At 44.4% G+C, this 22,504-nt stretch overlaps 1 protein-coding gene and 1 long non-coding RNA gene across 4 annotated transcripts in view; one reads left to right on the top strand and one right to left on the bottom strand.

Moving 5' to 3' along the window:
• The window catches only part of PGAP4 (post-GPI attachment to proteins GalNAc transferase 4), a 22,637-nt gene extending 16,340 nt beyond the window's left edge, over positions 1–6,297 (top strand). For all 3 annotated transcript variants that reach the window (XM_059411173.1, XM_059411174.1, XM_059411175.1), the window contains exon 2: positions 1,277–6,297. In XM_059411173.1, the coding sequence (XP_059267156.1) occupies positions 1,354–2,565 (1,212 nt within the window). In that variant the 5' untranslated portion in view covers positions 1,277–1,353 and the 3' untranslated portion in view covers positions 2,566–6,297. The remainder of the gene's footprint in view (positions 1–1,276) is intronic.
• The window catches only part of LOC132024549 (uncharacterized), a 26,152-nt gene continuing 7,743 nt past the window's right edge, over positions 4,096–22,504 (bottom strand). Inside the window, exons 3-4 of the long non-coding RNA XR_009406258.1 lie at positions 17,853–17,982; positions 4,096–7,958 (exon numbers count right to left, since the gene is read on the bottom strand). This is a non-coding gene — a long non-coding RNA (uncharacterized LOC132024549). The remainder of the gene's footprint in view (positions 7,959–17,852; positions 17,983–22,504) is intronic.

The raw sequence follows: 22,504 nt of genomic DNA on the forward strand, positions 1-22,504 counted from the left end.
AGGCAGAGAGAGAGAGAGGGAAGCAGGCTCCCCGCTGAGCAGAGAGCCCGATACGGGACTCGATCCCAGGACCCTGAAATCATGACCTGAGCCGAAGGCAGCAGCTTAACCCACTGAGCCACCCAGGCGCCCCCCATCTTCATTTCTGTCTATCCCTCCCTGCCTCATTGCAGAGCTGTTCATGGACCTTTCTTCAGATATTTCCTCCCCTCCCAGGTCTGGGGCTCTGGAGTTCATGTGCATATGGGAGATACTGGTCCCTGGGTTAGTGCTATAAAAAATAAAATGGGAGAACAATCAGGATTAAACTAAGATGCAGGGTTTTTTAAAGGATTTTATTTATTTGAGGGGCACTTCAGTGGCTCAGTAGTTAAAACCTCTGCCTTCGGCTTGGGTCGTGGTCCCAGGGTCCTAGGATCGAGCCCCACATTGGGCTTTCTGCTCAGTAGGGACCCTACTTCCTCCTCTCTCTCTCTGCCTGCCTCTCTGCCTACTTATGATTGCTCTGTCAAATAAATAAATAAAATTTAAAAAAAATGTTTTTTAAGATTTTATTTATTAGAGAGAGAGAGAGCACACAGGAGCAGGGGGAGGAGGGAGGAGCTGGTTCCCCGCTGAGTAGAGAACCCGTCGAGGGACTTGATCCCAGGATCCCAGGATCTCAGGATCCCGGGATCATGACCCGAGCTGAAGGGAGACACTTCACTGTCTTAACTGACTGAACCACCTGGGTGCCCCAAGGTGCAGTTTTTAGTTGTATGAGATTAGAGAAATTAGAATGGAAGATCTTGACAAAGACATCTTATCCTAAAGAGTCCTTTTCTTGTTTGGGATGTGCAGAAAATATAGTTTGCATAGTCTATCAATACACAACTTAACTTTGGAATTTACTTTAGAAGTGTATTTGCTTTGTGTCAAGTCTTCCTTTTTCATCCATTTTAAGAAGGCAGGTGTCTGTAGCTGCTGCATTGAAATAAGGATCGTACTAGCCTACCCCATGACTTTCTGGCACATTGTAAACCCAACCTACCATCTGTGGGTGTGGCAACTTGCTTGGATACACCAGGATATCCTCACTCGTAGAAATAATGAAAGAATCTTGGGGATCACTGACCGACACAACCAAAGAGGAGCGTGCTAGAGAAAATACTTTGAAGTCTCTAGTAGCTACAGCCTAGAGGTAGAATTTCTGGGTTGATATGTGCTGCGTTCTGTGCCCAGGTTTGGTTTTGTTTTGTTTAAGGTCTCTCACCATCCTCTACTTGTCTCTGTCTAGGTTTGACTTGCACTGATTTGGGCCTGCATTCCAGGATGGTTTGTTCTCGGGACCAGACCTGACCAGAAGTTGACCTCATGAGTGCATCAGCCCCTCCCGCTGCCATGCTCCTCCGGAGGCTGAGACGGCTCTCCTGGGGCAGCACCGCTGTCCAGCTCTTGATCTTAACGGTGGTGACGTTCGGCTTGCTGGCCCCCCTAGCCTGTCACCGCCTCCTGCACTCTTACTTCTATCTACGCCAATGGCACCTGAACCAAATGAGTCAGGAGTTCCTGCAGCAAAGTTTGAAAGAAGGCGAAGCTGCCCTCCACTACTTTGAGGAGCTGCCGTCTGCCAATGGCTCGGTGCCCATCGTCTGGCAGGCCACCCCCCGCCCCTGGCTGGTCATCACCATCATCACTGTTGACAGGCAGCCTGGCTTCCACTATGTCTTGCAGGTGGTGTCCCAGTTTCACCGGCTTCTGCAGCAATGCGGCCCCCAGTGTGAGGGCCACCAGCTCTTCCTGTGCAATGTGGAACGTAGCGTGAGCCATTTCGACGCCAAGCTGCTGTCTAAGTATGTCCCCGTGGCCAACCGCTATGAGGGCACTGAGGATGATTATGGTGATGACCCTTCGACCAACTCGTTTGAGAAGGAGAAGCAGGACTATGTCTACTGCCTGGAGTCCTCCCTGCAGACCTACAACCCAGACTACGTCCTGATGGTGGAAGACGACGCCGTTCCAGAGGAGCAGATCTTCCCGGTCTTGGAGCACCTTCTGCGGGCTCGCTTCTCGGAGCCGCACCTCCGAGATGCGCTTTATCTGAAGCTCTACCATCCCGAGAGGCTGCAGCACTACGTCAACCCGGAGCCCATGCGGATCCTGGAGTGGGTCGGTGTGGGCATGTTGCTGGGGCCCTTGCTGACCTGGATATACATGCGGTTTGCCAGCCGCCCCGGGTTCAGCTGGCCCGTCATGCTCTTCTTCTCCCTGTATAGCATGGGTCTGGTGGAACTGGTGGGCCGGCACTATTTCCTGGAACTGCGGCGGCTGAGTCCTTCCCTGTACAGCGTGGTCCCTGCCTCCCAGTGTTGCACCCCAGCCATGCTCTTCCCGGCCCCTGCGGCCCGCCGGACCCTCACCTACCTGTCCCAGGTGTATTGCCACAAGGGCTTCGGCAAGGACATGGCGCTCTACTCCCTGTTGAGGGCCAAGGGGGAGCGGGCCTACGTGGTGGAGCCCAACCTCGTGAAGCACATTGGGCTCTTCTCCAGCCTTCGGTACAACTTTCATCCCAGTCTGCTCTAGCGTGCCAGGAAATGCCTTTCTGAACGTGGCCGCTTCTCGATGATTCCAATATCGAGTTCTTTATTTGGACGTGGTTGCTTGCAATTATTATGTTGTTTCATGTTGTTAGGGATCTAGGCACTGAGATGGCCGAGAACACGCCTGTCAAGAAACTTGGCTTTGGTAGCTCTGGCAGGAGCGGTTGTCCGCCCCACGGCAGGAGCCCTCTCCCTCCACAGAGCCACGCTGCCTCCCCCAGGGGGCACTTCAGTACCAGATGTATTCTGCAGTCGTCCTCAGCTCTGCTTTGTGAAAGCGCTCGTAACTGCCAAAAATATTGTGCACAAAGATATGACCGTTTTAGGATTTTAAGGGTAGAATTTGGTGAAAGGCAAGATACTTTCTAATTGGTTTCTCTCTCACTGGGCATGAGAACAGATTTATGTCTAGAATATAAGTCTGAAGAGGCAGGACCATATTGACAGGTTCTGTTTGTTTCTTTGACCTGGTGTAGTAAAGCCAGTCGGTAAAGGCCGTCGCGGTGCCTGGCGACTTGGAGGCAGGCGATCTTACTTCCCTTATGTGGTGTTTCTTTTCCATTCATCTGTAGTGTGCTGATGGTCGGTATTGTTAGTGAGAACTTTGAGGCACAGCAAGGTCTGCAAGCGCCTTCTGGGTCATCAAGGTCAGATTGCTTATGTTCAGTAGTGATTTATCGAATATTTCCATCATATTCTGATTCTTTGAAAATTGGACGTTGCAGAATGATGTAAAATGGGTGAGCTCTTTACTAACAGCATAGCCTTTTTCTGAATTTTGCTGGCTGACTGTTCACCCTCATTTGTTTTCCCTCCTTCTGGGTATCATGATGTTAGAGAAGGCAAACGCATAAACTGTGATGTGGGAAAGGCCTGAATTCTTATTTCAGATCTCTGCCATGTCCCAGTGATGTGCCCTTGGGCAAGTCATGACCACTCTGAGTCTCAGTTTCTTCACCTATAAAACAGGGATGGTGATACCTACCTTTGAAGGTTGCCTTGAAGATTAAGAGACAGAATGTTTGTAAAACACTCAGCAAGTGCTTAGCCCAGGGAAGGCACTTGGTAAATACCAGTTCTTTTTCTTTTCTGTGATAAGCTTATAACACTCAAGTGTATTTTGGATGGAGATATTAATGGTGTAGTTTCAAGTGTGCCACAGGGTGTAGGGCTCCCACCCGGGGAGCAGCCATTCTGGACCAAACTGCTAGAATGAAGGCTGACTTGTCACTGTAATTCGTGAAGGAGATGTAGCTCGGCCGTCACGTGGCGCCATCCCCAACCAAGCCAAAAATAATGGTTTGTTCCAACTGGAAATGATCTGAGACTCCTCTTGAACTTATTCCAAGACGAGGTCTGAAAACTACTCTCCTCCAAAGTGACACTTAAATGTCCTTTGCCGATAGTGATCAAACGAGAGGCCAACAAGTCCCTTCGTGAAGCTGGATGTCTACATGGGAGTTGAAGCGTTGACGGGTTGTTTCAGCGCCATGTTTGTTGGCTTTTTTTTAAATTTCCAGTGAGCTTCCATCCGGAGATCCCCTTGAAAGCACTGAGAGAGTAGCTCACGGTGCCTGGAGTTCCACGCCATGCTTTGCAGGTGGACAAACTGAGATCAAGGGAGGTGAAACAGCCTTCCCAGGTTCGCCCGGCTGGACAGCGGCAGAGCTGGGGTGGGCACTTGGCTCCCATGACTTCCAGCTCCTGCCCTTTTCCCTTAACCACATTCACTTTCTAAGTATCTGTGTAGTCCATGTCTCTTTTGTAGAATCTGATTGTCACCTGGACGGAACAATGTCTCTGTAAGCTGCCATGGTACAAACTCTTTGTCCTGTTGGTCTTGGGGAACAAACAGGTCTATGTGTGTGTTGTTACCGTGAGATGTCATGTGTCACTCAGGAATGTCCAAAGTGAACGGAGCTGCTGGCTGACGTGGCAGGATGTTCAGATGCCGCTGCTCCACTCAACCTCTCCCGGTCACTGGCTCATCCCGTGTTCGGGAACAGAACCACCCCTGGCCTATACCTCATTAGAGCCTGTTGCAGTAACAATCAGATCTCCTCGGGAATGTTTTTTGCCCAGCAGCAGGAGAGTCATATCCAAGCTAGCCAGGCAGAAGATGGGGGATCATTGCTAGTTATATCTGTGCTTTTTTGGATTCAGTGGTCTACTGCATGCACATATCTCTTCCTTGACTTTTTCACCCAGGATGGCAAAAGCTATCCTGGTCTTGTCTAATTTCTCCCCCTTTCCATGAAGACGCTTTCCCCCAGAGATCTTAACTAGAGTCTGCTGTCTTTGGACATATGCAGGAGATGCAGGCTCAGTTCTGCTATTTCATCCCTATCCTCTTCCAGATCTCCCTCCCTCTTGTCCCTCGTTCCTAGAGTCCAGTTTTTGTATGCTGTCTTCGATCAGGACAGCTGACAGCTTTACACCAAAGCTGAAGTCTCATTTAATCCTAAGCAAGGGGGCTGGAGGAGAACTAAAGTCCCCTTTTCATTACAAAGGACACTGGTCACCAGAAAGGTGAAGGTCTCTAACAGACCCTGCACACCCTTCAGGGTTTAAATAATTGTCAGGCCTAAGAAGTTTCTTATTGTGACTGGGTATATTTGCAGAGACATATCAGTTCAAATAAAAGCACCTGTTCCACTGAGGCATCCTGAGAAGACTTTTGTCATTCTCACTTATTTCAATGGATGGACTTTTTTTTTTTAATTTTTTTTTAAAGATTTTATTTATTTATTTGACAGAGAGAGATCCCAAGCAGGCAGAGGCAGGCAGAGAGACGGGGGGTGGGGGGGGGGGGGGATCAGGCTCCCTGCTGAGCAGAGAGCCCAATGTGGGGCTCGATCCCAGGACCCTGGGATCATGACCTGAGCCAAAGGCAGAGGCTTTAACCCACTGAGCCACCCAGGCGCCCCTGGATGGATTTTTCTAGTGTGAATGGTATCAAAACTACAAACACACACACACCCCATTTTGGAGTCCCAAGGTAACCATTCACAGTTATGGGCTGTTTGTTTAAAAATTCATAACTGATTTTTTTGTATTTTAAAAAATATTTTATTTATTTATTTGAGAGGAAGACAGAGAACAAGAGCACAACAGGGGGAGGGGCAGAGGGATAAGCAGTCTCCCTGTCAAGAAGGGAACCCAATGTGGGGCTCAGTCCCAGGACACTGGGATCATGACCTGAGCTAAAAGCAGATGCTTAACCAACTGAGCCGCCCAGACGCCCCATGATTTTGTTGTATTAAGTGGAAACATTTGAATTGTGCATTCTTTTTTATTGTTGTTTAAAGAAAAAAGGGAGAGAATACAACTGTGTAGCTGGAGAATATAAATCAGATTAATATGATGAGAGGCTTAATCTAATTTATCTTGGATACACTCCTTATTTGGTAGGACTTATTTAATTGGTAACTTAGTTCGGGTAGAGAGTCATTCTAATTGGAATTGATTACTGTGGGATTTTTATATGCGCTATGTTACATTGTGAGTTACAGTAATACATGATATGAAGTTGGCTAATTTTAAGTCACATGAACCACTTGAATGTTTTTATCCCAACTATAATGAATTTACTGAGAAATGTTCATTAACTGGCACTGGTTTTTGGTTTTGTTTTTAGGTTGGATTTTATTTGGAAAACCTTTGGGGGCTATGTCAAAGATGATTGAAAATGTAATTAAAAAGTACTTAATATATATATTAGAACTGCAGTGGAAATGTGCTAGTGGCTTCCAGCTCACTCCAGGACTTGGGTTTTGTGAGTCATCACTCTTAAGAGTGGGGATTTTTGGCTTAGATCTTAACAGATTTTCTTGATCTTTCCCCTAACATCCTACACACAAATGTGGATGAATGAACTGATTCAAAAGAGGCATCTCTTTTAATAATTCGGTGTAAAAACAGATGGAAATCCAAAGCCAAATGATAACTTTATCCAAAAGAAGCAAGGAACAGATGGCCTAAGTATGTAGGAATGGGGTAGCTCTAGGATGTCCAAGAGATGGGAGAGGAAGACAAAGATGTAGAGTGACGCAGAGGATCTCTCATTTGTCCCCTGTTCTCTGTGTCCCAGACTCCGTATGTAATAAATTCTTTTTTTTAAAAAAAAAAAAAAAGATTTTATTTTTAAGTACTCTCTACACCCAACATGGGGCTCAAACTCAAAACCCCGAGATCAAGAGTCACATGCTCCACTGTTGGAGCCAGCCAGCGGCCCCTGTAATTAATTCTTCCTGTGTGTCCCACTGTCACGGAATCTTTATAGGACCAGCCTATGGAGAATGCATAAGAACTAAATAATGAATAGTCACTGTTCTAGAGAATTCATTACTTTGCTAGGACCTGCCTTCCTACTGCATTTAGAATAAATTTCAGACCCCCTACATTACCTCCCAGGCCAGATGGAATCTTGCCCCTGTAAACTGTCTGACTTCATGTCTTATTACTACTCCTCTGTGTGTCGTCCAGGCTCTAACCATGCCAGCTTAGACTTGCTGCACTGACTCCTACTGCAAGGCCCTTGCATGGCCATCCTCTCTATATGGAACACTTTTCCTTTGGCTGAATCTTTCCTAGAATTCAGCTCTCAATTTTAATCCTTCCCAAGAGACTTTCCATCCTCTCTAAAGCAGTCTTCCCCCTTCCCAACCCCCAGACCCATCTATCACTTACCCAGTTTGATTCTCTTCAAAGCTCTTGTCGTGACCTGAAATTCCCTTATTATTTTGGGATATTTCCCCCTCCTTCCCCCTCCCACAGGATACGAACTTCCCAATATCTGGAATCTTCTTTTTCATTTATTGCTGTACACCCAGATCCTGGTACAATACCAGACGCATAGTAGGAAATGGATGAATGAAGAAGGAAGGAAGGAAGGAAAAGGGCGGGGGGGGGGAAGGCGAGCAGGAAGGAAGGAAGGGAAGAAAAAGAAGGGTTGAAAGGGTAGAGGCATCCACAGTGGAACTGCCTGTGGAAAAGAGGAATACTAGTAGCAGAGAAAAGGGGCTAGGGAAGGAAATTTAGGGGAGAGAGAGTACAGTCCAGATAGTGAGGGATGGTTATGATGTACAATTCTGAACCCAGTGAAAAGAAGCTTTTTACGTGCATTCCGGGCAGAGGGAACGACGAGCATGAAAAGGAACTTTTTTACATCACCGCACGGTTGATTTGGGGGGTTGTTATGGTTTTATTTCTAGTGTGTGCATTGGGGGTTCTGTGCAGGGAGGTCCTGCGTGTCACCATCAGGGGAAGGCTGGGGATTTTCCTTTCAGGCCGCAACTGCCACATCTTCAGGAATCGAGACAGGAACACCACGTGTGGTGGGTCCACGGCCTCTTCTAGGACATTTAGGCCAGGAGGCTGGAAAGAAAGTGACAGAACAATCTCCACACTGTATGGGTGAACTCAGGTTAGAGGGGTCAGTGGCTCTGGGTGGTAGGAGTGGCCCTTGGCAAAATGTTATATGATTTAACACAAACCAAGAACAGAGACGTAAACCTTCCCAGAGTTGAAATGTAAGGAACAGGCCGCTCCTAGAGGATCCTTTTTTTGGTACGTGACTTTTGGGTTATTTTATGTTGTGTTAGCATGGCTTTGTTTAAATGGGAATTCTCCACAAAAAACGAGTTCTCTGCAAAACTAATAAGCTGGCAACATTTTAAACAAAGAATGGTTTTATTCAGTTTGGTTTTATTCAGAAAATGATATAAGTTCTGGCATTGTTGTGACCCCAAGACCTAGTTGCTTATACAGTTATCAGCTTATACTTTATTTTTTTTTAAGATTTTATTTATTTACTTGACAGAGAGTGAGAGCACAAGCAGAGCGAACAGCAGAGGGAGAAGCAGACTCCCTGCTGAGCAGAGAGCCCGACATGGGGTTTGATCATAGCCTGAGCCAAAGGGAGACCCTTAACCAACTGAGCCACCCAGGTCCCCCTAGAGGCCCATAGTTTAGAAATCCCAAGTCAACTAGTCTGTATGAATTTCTTTCTGGCACCATATTTGGGCAATTTCTCTTATCCTTCTCAACCATACTTTGCTAGCCCTAATACCTCCACAATCCATAGCCAGCTAGGGTTTACCAGACAAAGGTTGGCTTCTATCTAACTCCTCCTGCAAGGGAGTTTATGATAAAGGAGGCAGGGTTCCAGGAATCTACCTGTGGGGTGCTCTCCTTTTGAAAAAGAGGGAAAAAACAACTAAATTTTGAAAGCTATTAAAAATAAAAAAAGAATGGTGTGTGTCTATCACATTCACAAACATAGTTCATATATTATTCTGCAAGGAATTACGTCAAGCAAAGTAATCATGTAAATCTTAAATATAGCGTTTTATCTCCATCTTAATAAATGCCTAAATCACATAAGCAATATTCATTCAGATGACTCAAGTTGTTTTATTTTAGAATGTTTTCCCAGTTTTACTGAGAAATAATTGACGTATATCACTGTATAAGTTTAAGGCATACAGCATGCTGGATTGCTTTACATATATTATGAAATAAGTACCACCATAGGTTCAGCTAACATCCATCTTGTCATATAGGCACAATAAAAAGAAAAAAAAAAGACAAGAAAAAAAACCATTTTTTCCTTGTGATGATTATCTTTTTTATAATTTCACTGAACTATTAGCTGAAACACCCCACTTTGCAGAAACACACTCCCGTATTTGAAACAGAAAGCTTTGAAGAGATTGGGATCACATTATTTTTCATTTTACTGGTTAACACCAGAGGAAGAAAACCGTTCTAGCCAAATTAACCCCTACAGTCGCACTTAAACATGAATCTTCACACTAAGGCAGAGACACACATTAAAATTCACAATCACGTCTACATCAGGAAGGTGTGCTGCAAATTTGGCGGGTTGGTTTCAGTGCGGGAGATGGTTATAGCAGATGAATTTAGCTGCAAATAGCAGAATCCAGTCTCCCAGGGCCTCAGGCAATAGAGATGTTTGATTTTTATCACCTAAAAAACAGTCTGGAGGGGCCAGGCTCTATAGTGCAATGGTGCCATTCCGGACCCAGATTCTGTCTCTCCTTATCTGCCGTCTTTTGCCATTGGCTATCCCCGCTTCGAATATTAAGTCCTCACAGGGTTACATTCAAAGATGGAAGAGAATGGGGTAGGAAAAAACTTCCTCCTTGTGAAGTTCTGTGTTTCTTTTCCAGGAAGAACGATTTCAGGAAATCTCCCCGAGTCCTCTCCTTTTATTTCATTGGCCAGAAAAGGGCCAGGCCCTCTCTTTGACCAGTCACAGGCCAAGGGAAACCCAATCTCAAATCCCAATCCCAAATCCCTCCCTTTTACTTGCGTGGAGGCTTATCTTTCTTGACCTAAAGCACTCTCTACCCATCACCTAAACGGGCTTTTGTTAGCCAGAAAGATGGGTATGGAAAGCTGAGGGGTGAAATGTGGACCGTGACTGCCCAGTTTCTGGAGGGAGTGGTCAAGACTTTTAGTATTATTTCCTGCTCTTGCCACTTTATATGATATTTAGAAATCGAAGCAACATGGAGGTTATTTTACTTAGATGAGATGTATTTAACCAAAAAGTCACAGAGTTATGTCATAGGAGCCTTTAAAAAAAGATACTGCTACCAGATTGTTTTAGAGTGTCAAAAGCTGTGAGAAGTTTAACTTATCTGATTCCTAGAGGCCTGTAAGACTTCAGTTTCTTCCCAGTATGATAGGGCATCTATCTGAGCTGCTGCATAGGAAACATCATGGAAGCAGTAAGATCATTGTTGCTAGTTTCAAGGAAGTATAGATATTCAGACTCAAATTGGACAAAGGGATTGACCAGTTGACAACTGAAGATCAGGCTTTCTACCTATTGTTGAACTGTTCTGAATCTGATTTGGGGCACACGAAGAGCCTTTTATTTTTTTCCAAATTCACAGTTTTAGAAAATGGTCACATGAATGTTGATGTATAGTATGAACTGTGCTATAAATTTCTGAAACAGGCTAATCTTATTATGTCTACATCAGAAAGTATTTTCCTGTGTGTATTCAGTTTCATGAGAAAACTATGAAATTGAAATCATGTTTCAGTTGAAATCATTGAAATTATGTTCACCAAGAAAACTCCACGTTCCTGGAAGTTTAGAGGTAGGTCTGACATGAATTCTAGGGAGATCCTGAAATTTCCAGCAATTTCTTGAGCAGTGTTTGGCAGTTCCCTCTTTAAGAAGGGAATAAAGATGAAGATAAGAACTACAGTCAGTTCTAGAATTGCAGACTCTCCCCCACAGAAGACATCCCACAACACAATTTATACTAGAGACAGTAGCCTCACCAGCCTGTGAGTATCAGCGTGAAGGTCATATTAATACTAAGTAATGCGGTTTCCTTTGTTGACACACTCTTCCCCACCCCTTAAAATCCTCACTCGAATATTTCTTGAGAACCTCCAAAAAGGTACCTTAGGTAAACATATCACATAGCATTCGCTGGCCCCAACTATCACACAGCACCTACCTTCTCTTTCCTCTCCTATTCTGGCCCTACACTGCCTAAAAGGGTCTCTCTCTTTCCCCTGCTGTGATAGTCTGTACCAAGGTTACTATTTCTGAATGCTTACCGAACCATCAGTTCTGGAGGCTAAGCCAGACTTCGGCGTGACAAGAACAAATGCTAACGTCTTGGGGACAGAGGTTGATTTCTCACTTCTGTAAGATCTAATAAAGATCCGGGAAACCCTGTAGGACAACTATTTTCCACACAGCAACTCAACAGTTGAGGCCGAGAGAGGTTTCACAGTCCTGTAGCTGCCCCAGCAAGAGTGGGAAACCTCCCTGGTCAAGCAGGCTTAAAGAAAGATGAAGAAAAGGCTTACTGGTTACTCAGCAGCTCTTGGCATCAGGCTGCAAACAGCCAGAGCCGTGGCCTCTGAGATCACAACCTGAGCCAAAATCAAGAGTCGGATGTTTGACTGAGCTGCCCAGGGGCTCCTCTCAATTCAGTTCTGTGCTCTGTTTTGTCCCCTGATCCTCAAATCAGTACTGCTTATGTCCAGAGTCCCAGAAACTTTCTCAGGAGGAAGCCCATTGTCATTGTTTAATCCATCATTTTTTTCTCTATTAGGAGTCTCTTTCTTTTTTTTTTTTTCCGATTTTATTTATTTTTTTTGAGAGAGAGAGAAAGAACACAGGCAGGGGGAGCAGCGAGCAGAGGGAGAGGGAGACGCAGACTCCCCACTGAGCAGGGAGCCCGATGTGGGGCTCCATCCCAAGACCCTGAGATCATGACCTGAGCCGGAGGAAGTTTAACCAACTGAGTCCCCTGGGCGCCCCAAGTGTTCCAATATAGTCCAAGAATGGAGGCACAAGGCTGTGCCATCTCTCCCTCTTCCTTTTTCATGACACATCGACATACAGCCTTTTGTTTCTAATCCTTCAGACAGCGTCAGGCATGTTCACTGCTGTACCATAAGTCACGGCCCAGTACCTGGAACCCCAAAGCGTGTTAATGAGCGCATGGTTGGAGGGACGGAAGAGCGGGGGGGATCAGTGAATGATGGTTTCGTCTCTATCCAGAGAGGAAGCTCCAAGGGGGCCTGTTACAGCTTTTTATTTACCTTCGGAACCTCTGGCACTTCGACCCTAGTTGCAGGCCTTCTACCTTAGACACCATTTTTGCCTCTTCTTGGGGGCTCCCTTCAGACTGAAACCTTTTATAGGATTAGCTATGGGAGTGTGAGCATTTCAGTTTAGTGACTGAAATCCTAGCACTCGGACAACTTCAGGGATTCCTAATTAAGGAATGTGCACGTGGGAACAATAACCAGATGGAGAATGAAATACCTTTTTATTAACTGATGAGTGAGCACCCAATTGTCTGCCCGGGCAGACATCTTGGTTAAGCCAAATTAGATAATGCTGTTTAGGCCTGGAATCTAAGGAAGGCCTGCATCCCTTCTATCACTCAAGAGGGATGGAGAGGTCGGGAACAGACCAGATGCAATTGATGCCGAAGCGCTTAGAAAGAAGGGTGAATGGCCAACCCCTGAACCAGGGCACTGCAGTGAGGAGACTGTTTGCAAAAGAGGGAATCTATCAGCTCGGACACTCTACTCCCTAGTAGGACGGGGCTTGGTAATGACCCTGGACTTGGAGTGCATGAGCAATTCCTTTTCCCTCTGGAAGCGGCTGGTAAGAAGAGTGGACAGAAGGTGTGGGAGCGGGGGAAATGGCCCCTCCCCCACAGGCCAATGAGGAAGAGGGAGGAGAACTGGCTGGAGATATTCCATCGCCTCCCCCGCCCCTTCCATGCTTAGCTCTTTCCTCTTTTGAATGCCAGCTTCGCTTTCCCCTTTGCCCAAACCCTTAAGGAGATCACATCCAGGGGCGCCTGGGTGGCTCAGTGGGTTAAAGCCTCTGCCTTTGGCTCGGGTCATGGTCCCAGGGTCCTGGGATCGAGCCCCGCATCGGGCTGTCCGCTCTGCGGAGAGCCTGCTTCCTCCTCTCTCTCTTTCTACCGGCCTCTCTGCCTACTTGTGATCTCTGTCTGTCAAATAAATAAATAAAATCTTTAAAAAATAAATAAATAAAAAAAAAAAAAAAAAAGGAGATCACATCCATTCCCCTCACGAGAGACTGTCTCCAGAACTCCAGTCTAGGCTAATGTCCTCACTCTACTACACCTGTTTGTGAGAGAGACAAATGCAAAGTATAGGCTTATTACTGCGTTTTTGGTCAAGTCCTTTAAAACCAAAAACCAAAACCAAAACAAAATTTACTATACATTAACACTGGTCTATGGATACACTTTCCTTTCCTTTTTTTTTTTTTTTTTAACATATCTTTAAATTTATTTTCCAGAGAGAGAGAGAGAGCACAAGCAGGGGGAGCAGCAGGCAGAGGGAGAAGCAGGCTCCCCGCTGAGCAAGGAGCCTGATGAGGGACTTGATCCACCATGACCTGAGCTGAAGGCAGACACTTAACGACTGAGCCACCCAGGCATCCCATGGATACACCTTCTTTTGCCTGTGCATGGATTTCCGATCAAGCAGCTCGCCATGAAAGTTCTCGGGAGCCTTGCCACATGGAATAGCCTGCAGCTAGATTCTGCAGCTGAGCTAAGGGCCCCACCTCCTTAACATGTTTGCCACGAAAATAATAAAAAGTTCTCCCATCATCATAATTTAAAAAAGTAACTTTGGGGGAAAAAGACTGTGAAAGTTTGGCCATGATAGAGGCAGAACGACGGGAAAGACTCTGGACGGGGCAGAGTTAGTTCTTCCCTGCCTGGCTTCTTTCTCTCAACCTCTCCCACCCTCTCCCAACCATATGCCATGATTTCCCTCATTCATTTCGCCTTCGCTTCTGCCAGCCTGAGTGTGCCGTAAGCACTAACCTACTTAGGTAGCTGTTAGTTAACATCGATCTAACTCGGTTTCCATCTGATTGTGTGGCTTATCTAATAGTCCCGTCAATAAAATTTTAGAATAGAAAAATAGAGAGCAAAATGCCTCAAAGCATTCTCAAAACTGCAGAAACTTTTCAAGAGAAAAAAAAACAAAACTGAAGCAGCTGAAAGACAAGAATGTACAGACAGGGGCGCTTGGGTGGCTCAGTGGGTTGAAGCCTCTGCCTTCAGTGCAGGTCATGGTCCCAGGATCCTGGGATCGAGCCCCGCATCAGGCTCTCTGCTCAGCAGGGAGCCTGCTTCCTCCGCTCTCTCTGCCTGTCTCTTTGCCTACTTGTGATCTCTCTCTGTCAAATAAATAAATAAAATCTTAAAAAAAAAAAAAGAATAACAGACAGTCCACCCAGAAATGGCAAACAAGCACGTGAAAAGATGCCCAGCGAGATTAGTCATTAGGCAAATGCGAATTAAAACCACAATGACATACCCCTACAAATGCACTAAAGTGGCTAAAAAATTATTTTTGAGTGACCATACCAAGTGTTGGCGAGGATGTGGAACAGCCAGACTCTCACACACAGCTGGTGGGAACATAAAGTGGTACAGCCATTGTGAAAAACAGGTGGCTCGTTTCTAGAAAAGTTCGATACACACCTACCGTTTGATCAGCTCCAGCCATCCCACTCCTAGGTATTTATCCCAAGAACAGTGAAAATATATGTCTCCATGAAGACTTGCCCATGGATATTCACAGAGCTTTATTTATAATAGTTAAAACCTGAAAACCACTCAAATGTCCATCAGCAGCAAGTGGATAAACCAGAGGGACATCCAACTCCTGGAATACTAGTCGGCAATGAAAGACTTGAATATGGGTGAATCTCAAAATAATGAAGCTGAGTGAAAGAAGCTGGAGCAAACACACGAACAGAAGCATGTGTTGGATGATGTCATTTCTGTAAAACTCTAGAAGATAAAAACTAACCCCACAGGGACAGGAAGCACATCAGTGTTGCTTGAAGATGAGGTGGGGTGAGGTAGAGAGGAAGGGTTTATAAAGGTACATGAAGAAACTGTTAGGGGTGATGGGTAAATTCGGTATCTTGATTGCAGTGAAGGTCTCATGGGTGTATATGTGCCCAAACATCAGAGGTTACACTTTACAAATGTGCAGTTTATTATGTCAATTCTATCTCCGTAAAATTGTTATTTTGAAAAGACTCACATAGTGGTTTTTGTGCCAAAGATACAAGAGCTGGCTGCATCTTTTCGTTACATTTCAAACTGCTCTTGATAAGCTCTTTTCAGGACTGTAGGTCAGCAGAGAGGAGGGTGAGTGTGCTGGGTTATCTATCAGCTCACTGTGTTTTTTTTTTTTTTAAGAATTTTTATTTATTTATTTGACAGACAGAAATTATAAGTAGGCAGAGAGACAGGCAGAGAGGGGGAAGCAGGATCTCTGCTGAGCAGAGAGCCCAGTGTGGGGCTCCATCCCAGGACCCTGAGATCATGACCTGAGCCAAAGGCAGAGGCTTAACCCACTGAACCACCCAGGCGCCCCAGCTCACCGTGCTTTGATCTATTGGTTTCTGCAGAGCTTCTCTAAAGACTTATATCAAAAAGTCCAGATTTAAGAAACAATGCAAAAAGCCTTTAAAATTTGCTGGATCATCTAATCTTTAATGCCCACTAGTTATAACATTTTATGAATCTAAATTTCTATAAATGAATTCCATATACTGTCCCTTTGATTTGAAGATGCCCTCAATTATAAAAGACATGCCATATCTGGAATCTTTAACGGTTTTTTAGGGGGAAATAAAGCAAAAGTAATAAAATTACACTCCTTATAAGATTCCCTCCAGCTTCAAAAATATTAGAAAGTCTTTGTAACAAATTGTCCCAAGGCTGTCAGGAGGGATGTGTAGGGCCCACCTTCATGAGCTCAACGTGCCCGTGTGTGGTCTCAGCACTGAAGCTAGTCTCAGGCACAGTCTCTCAGAGAAGAACCAGCGCACTAAATCCCCAAGCTTCATATTTAGCATAAGTTTCCTCTTTTTTCAGAATCTGTAGAAGCCCCGATATTAGGGTTATATCCAGAACCCATCTTATTTTTTAAAAATGTGAATTGGATCACAAATCACCACGGAAATGCAAATCAAAACCACAATAAGGTATCACCTCACACCTATTAAATGGCTATTATCAAAAAGACAAGAGATCATAAATGCTGCAAGGATGCAGAGAAAAGGGAACCCTCATGCACCATTGGTAGAAAAAAATTGGTGCAGCCACTATGGAAAACAGTACAGAGGTTCCTCAGAAAATTAAAACTAGAACCACCATATGAGGCAGCAATTTCATTTCTGGGTATATATCCAAAGGATTGAGATCAGAATCTAAAAGAAATGCTCTGCACTCCTGTAGCCATTGCAGCATTATTTACAGTAGCCAAGACACGGAAGCAACCTAAATGTCCATCAACAGATGAATGGATACAGAAAATGTGTTGTACACATACGATATAATATTAGTCAGCCTTAAGAAAAAAGGAAGTCTTGCCAATTCTGATGACATGGATAAGCTGAGAGAGTGTAAAATAAGCTAAACACAGACAAATACAACATACCATTTATATGAGGAATCTAAAATAGTCAAACTCATTGAACAGAGAGTAGAATGGTGGCTTCTAGCATCTGGGGGCTGGGGGAGAGGGAAACTGAAAAGTATTAACCAAATGGTAAAGTTTCAGCTAACAAGAAGCCTATAGCAATTGTACACTTTAAAACTTGATAGGATCTTATGTTAAATCTTCAGTTAAACCTTTGCTAAGATCTTACGTTAAATGTTATCACATAGTAAAAATAATAATAATTAAAGAGGGTGAGAGGAAACTTTTGGAGGTGATAGATGTATCTGGTATATACCCTGTTGGTTTCCTGAGTGTATATTTATCTCTAACTCATCAAGTGGTATACATTAAATAAACAAAATTAAAATTAAGTGAAAAAAATTGTCCATATCTCTCTTCTTTTGGATATCATACAAACTGAGAGACTCTATCTTAATTTTCCATGTGAGACAATCAGAGACTATTTTAGGCTTCCTTATGTAAGAGTATGCATATGGAAACATTGATAGATTATAAAAATATACATGATGAAAAGAAGGGAATCAATCGAGGAAATAGAGATATATATTCCTATGAAATATAGTTGTTGCAGTAAATAAATTCTAGAAAATTTCTGAATTGGGTTTTTGCCAAATTCTTAAGAGAACCCTGATTCAACAAATCATGTAGTCATGAAATGACAAAGAAAACATTAATAAAAAATAAAATGGAAATATCTAAATTTATCTGTTAGTTGTGGTGAGTGATAAATATGTCTGGGTCCCAAATTTCTGAACCCTGTCTTGACCCCTCCTTTCAATACCTTGGCAAAGGCCACCCCCTTAGAGTCTGTGCACAAGTGACTATTATGGGAAAATCATCCCCAAATCTTGATGTCATCTGTCTTCTTAGATTGTGCTATGAAATAGGAATTGTGCCCAGATGAGTCATTCTTTTGCCTGGGGAGACTTCACTCTGGTTCTGGCTTTGTCTTCCAATTGAAGGAAGCAAAGTTTTCGAGTGGGAGGAGGACTCAGCCTCCCCCTATGGTACCAGCTGTGAAGAGGAGCAAGGTGGGAAGCAATTCAACAGGGAATATCTAAAAAGACCAAAAGGCACCTGAGCATTTATCTTAACCCAGCTCTATTGAAGAGATCCCCTGATTAGAAAGAAGGCTTCTCAGATCTCAGAGAAAGAGCATGAGCTCCCTCTAGAGGACAGAGTGCAAGCCGGCAGGTCCCCATTTGATGCCCCCAATAAACTTACCTGGGATTTTACTTCCCTTTTCCAGAAAAGGCATGAGAGACTCCTTCACTGCTTTGAGCATACCTCTCTTACCGTACTTATCATGTGGCGTTATCTGTTACAGCCCATCTCTCCCCTGCAGGTGTGAACCCTGAAGGAAACCAGAATATGTCATCTCCAAAAACGTCACTTTGACATCAAGATTGTTTTGCCATCTAAAGGGCAGCAGAGGCAAAAAGGACACTCTGACCTTCCTTTTTATTCCTGAAAGCAGAAGATGAAAGTCCTGTGTGAAAGATGCCTCCCCTATAACAGAAGGGCAGAAAATTTCTTATCACCAGAGGTGGGAGACTATGCTGAGAGAAATCTGTACAAACCAACCTCGTTCAACTAACCCTTCCATCTCAGTCACCTCTCCACAACTGTCCCAAAGCTTGGTCTTTTCATGTTTCCCCAATTTACTACTTTTGCCTGATTTAGAATATAGACATTCAGCTCTAACTGCTTCCCTGGGTCTTCATTTTCTTGTGGGGCCACGTACATGTGAAAATCTGTTTGCTTTTCTCCTGTTAACCTGTTTTATGTTGATTCAATTTTCAGGCCCAGCTGAGGAGACCCAACCAGGGGAGAGGTCAAGTTTCTCCTCCCCTTCAGCCCCTGAGGGAAGTCTTCTCCATCATTTGTAACAGTGCCTGGAACACTGGCAGCCCTCAGCAATGGTACCCATTGGAGGAATGAAAGCATCTATAAGAAAGAAACAAAAACTGACCACATTCCTATCTTGTAATGTTCAGTTCTTTTTCTACTTTCTCTTCTGTTCTTCTATCTCTGTCACATATTATAATTAACATTCTTTTTTTAAAAAAAATATTTTATTTATTTATTTGACAAACAGAGATGACAAGTAGGCAGAGAGGCAGGCAGAGAGTGAAGAGGAAGCAGGCTTCCCGCTGAGCAGAGAGCCCGATGCGGGACTCGATCCCAGGACTCTGAGATCATGACCTGAGTCGAAGGCAGAGGCTCTAACCCACTGAGCCACCCAGATGCCCCTAGCATTCTTTTTTTTTTTTTTTTTTAAGATTTTATTTATTTATTTGTTAGAGAGAGAGAGAGAGAGAGAGAGAGCATGCACACATAAGCAGGCAGAGGCGGAGAGAGAAGCAGGCTCCCTGCAGAGCAAGGAACCCGATGCAGGACTCGATCCCAGCACCCCAGGATCATGGCCTGAGCCGAAGGCAGTGGCTCACCCTACTGAGCCACCCAGGCGCCCCTATAATTAACATTCTTATGGCCCCTGCATAGGCCATATTTCATTTAATTCTTACAGCTCTGTTGGGGGCGTATGTCTGTGCTTGCCTTTACTAAATGAGAAAACTGACATTCATACTGGTGAAATGAGTAGTTGAAGGTCCCAGAATCAGGCAGTTCCCCTATGGCCTTTTCTCTGTCGCCCAAGTACAAGTATGCAGGAGGCAGGAAGCCAGGGGCACTCCAAGGTGGATGTCCCAGCAGGCAGTGGGCAAACCAGAAGAGGTCACTAAGGGATAAAAGACCACAGTTTCTCTGAGCAGAATCTACTTGGCTGAACACACTCATTTTCAGGGGTGTTTGTTGGCAAAGGCAGGAATCACAGGGACTGAATGATCTCAGAGGATGCCAGAGCTCTGGATTTATCATAGACATTGATTTGCTATGAGATGTAAAGGAAAACATTTCTTTTGCCAATCATTCCACCAGCCATTGTTTTAGGAATTATCTCTTGCCATCACAGAAAGCTTGGGTAGAAAGAAGTGGTTAAGCACCAGGGCTTGGGAGTCGAATCTGCTGGGGTCATGTCTTAGCTCAGTATGACCTTGGGCAAATTACATAAGCTCTCCACTTGCTTACCTGGAAAATGGTGAGGTCGAGGTCAACACCTATCAATTGAAAGATGTATGTAACATGCTTGGTTCACATTAAAGGCTGAATCAATGCTAGCGGTTCTTGCGTCTGTGGTTGATAGTGGAAGGGATGTGAGTTCACTTTGGGGCCCTTTAAGTTTGAGGTGGTAGAACCTCAAAATGGGGATGAACCAAGAGCAGAGTGAAGTGTGTATAGTCACACATAGCCTACGGGGGGATTAACCAGACGTACTCTCTGTTATGCAATCTGGAAATACATTTTGGGGTCTTTTTTTAAAGATAGATTCTATTTTATAAACAATAACTCATTTTTACAAGAACCTTCAGGAAGTGCTACTATAGACATGGATCAGACATGAAGAAAAAGTACATGAGTCAAATTAAATGGTGTCTAGGAGATGCCAAAATATTTAAATGAGGAAATGAGGAAATGGTAGGCTATTTGGCTGAGGCTTAACCCACTGAGCCACCCACGCACCGGGCTAACAAATATTTTGAGATTCTTATTGCCTGTTAAGTACCCTTCCTTTTATTCTTAACATTGATAAAGGAAAAAAAGAAGACAAGTAAACACTCTTGGCAAAGGGTGTGTCATTCATTCACTTTTAAAAGAATCTTACCTCTATTTTGTTTCATTTGTTTCCACTCTTATCTTTTCTTTGGGACTATTTTTTCTTTCAACTTAAGTAGCTCAGCTTAATTTTTAGTCTCTTTGCTATTGTGATATAAGCATTTAGAACAAAAAAAAAGTGTCTTTTATTTAAAATTTTCTGAATCTACATTTCTACTGTGTCACTTATAAAGAGCATCTACTGATTTAAAAAAAAAAAAAAAAAAAACCCAAGGGCGCCTGGGTGGCTCAGTCATTAAGCCTTCAGTCTGCCTTCAGCTCAGGTCATGATCCCAGCGTCCTGGGATCAAGCCCAGCCTCAGGCTCCCTGTTCTGTGGGAAGCCGGTTTTTCCCTCTCCCACTCCCCCTGCTTGTGTTTCTGCTCTATCTCTCTCTGTCAAATAAATAAATAAAAATATTTCTTTTTTTTTTTTTTTAAGATTTTATTTATTTATTTGACAGAGAGAAATCACAAGTAGATGGAGAGGCAGGCAGAGAGAGAGAGACAGGGAAGCAGGCTCCCTGCTGAGCAGAGAGCCCGATGCGGGACTCGATCCCAGGACCCTGAGATCATGACCTGAACTGAAGGCAGCGGCTTAACCCACTGAGCCACCCAGGCGCCCCTGGTGACCTTAATCTATTCATATTTGTCATAATTGAGATTTTTAAATTTATTTCTACCATCTTATTTTGCACTATCTCTTCTTCCATTTCTGTTTCACTCTCCTTTGTTGCCTTTTTGGGGTGGAATGCGTCTTTTCTCCTTTATTCTTTTTTTTATTTTTTATTTTTTAAGATTTTATTTATTCTCCTTTATTCTTGAAGCACCTGTTCAATTTGTTTTGGAAGTCAGAAAGGATGATGCGTATCTGGATCTTCATCTACATTTATATCCTCCGGCCAGCGCACGGTTTATGTGGTTTCTCCTCCTCTCCTCTCGCAGGGGTGTCGAGATTCGCTCAGGTCAATACTGCCGGCTCGTAGACGGTCAGACGGGCTTCATTCCCAGGCCGAGTCGTTGGGTGGCTCCGCTTTCTGCTGCCCCCCAAAGCGTTGGCGCTCGCTGCCTCCCGCGTCCAACTCCGCAGCCTCTGCCTCCGCCGGGGCCACCGCCTGCTCGTGCGCCCCCTGCAGGTCGTCCGGCCATCTGCGCGCAGGCAACGGGGACGCGCAGAGGGGCCGCGCGCTCCCTGCAGACGGCCTGGACTGTCCCATTCGCTTCCCCTTCCCCGCCGCTGCGCGCCCCCGACTCCACCTGCCACGGCGATAGCACCCCCGCCCCAGCAAGAGCGCGACCTGCGGGGACGGAGACCCCCACCTCGACCCCCCTCTGGGTGCCACAGGTCCCTGCATGCCGACCCCGCACCCGCCGCCCGGCCCCGCCAGCTCCTCCTGCAGGAGCCCCGCGCTGATGCCTCCCCGCAGCCAGAACTAGAGCTTCAGTGTTCCTTCTTGTTATGTGAAGACAGACAATTTTCTAAGAACAAATACCTCAAACTTAAAAGCAATATCACGCTTAACAAGAGAACCCTAGTAGATTACCATGAAAAAGAATTTAGAAATAAAGAAGTTCACGATTATCACAAAATTTTAGCCTTTGTAAGGGCTAACCAATGGGTAAGAGGCTATTGAAAAGGACTATGGCAATACTTTATTAATCGTACAAGAGATCATTTCTCTTAGAGTAGGATATTCAAGATGGAAGGACATCGAGTGAAAAACAGAACTAGTTATGAATGTCAAAAAGAAGGTAAGTTACTAAAGAGATTTTATATAATGAAAGAAGTAGATTTTCTAATAGCAGTAATACGTTAAAAATACAAAGGAAAAATATCTCACTTAACACAGCAACAACAAAAAAGCTCCTAGCATAAACTTCTCAAGAAATGCATAGAGCCGATTATCACAAGAACTGTGATCATTTAGTGAATTATGAAAATGAAAATGTAAATGGGGTGCCATTTTTATCTTTCTTGGTGCTAAGTTCTAACAACACAGCAATTATTTCCTATAATTTCAATCAGAATGTCAAATTGAAAATTTCACAAAACCCTTTTAAAGTTCACTTGGAAGATTAAAAGATAAGAGGAGCCAAGAAACCTTTGAAGAAGATTGTTGGGGAGGTCATCTAGATATTTACATGTATCATAATGTTAAAGTA

The sequence above is a fragment of the Mustela nigripes genome, chromosome 9 (genome assembly GCF_022355385.1).
Source record: "Mustela nigripes isolate SB6536 chromosome 9, MUSNIG.SB6536, whole genome shotgun sequence".
In the NCBI taxonomy this organism is placed as follows: Eukaryota; Metazoa; Chordata; class Mammalia; order Carnivora; family Mustelidae; genus Mustela; species Mustela nigripes.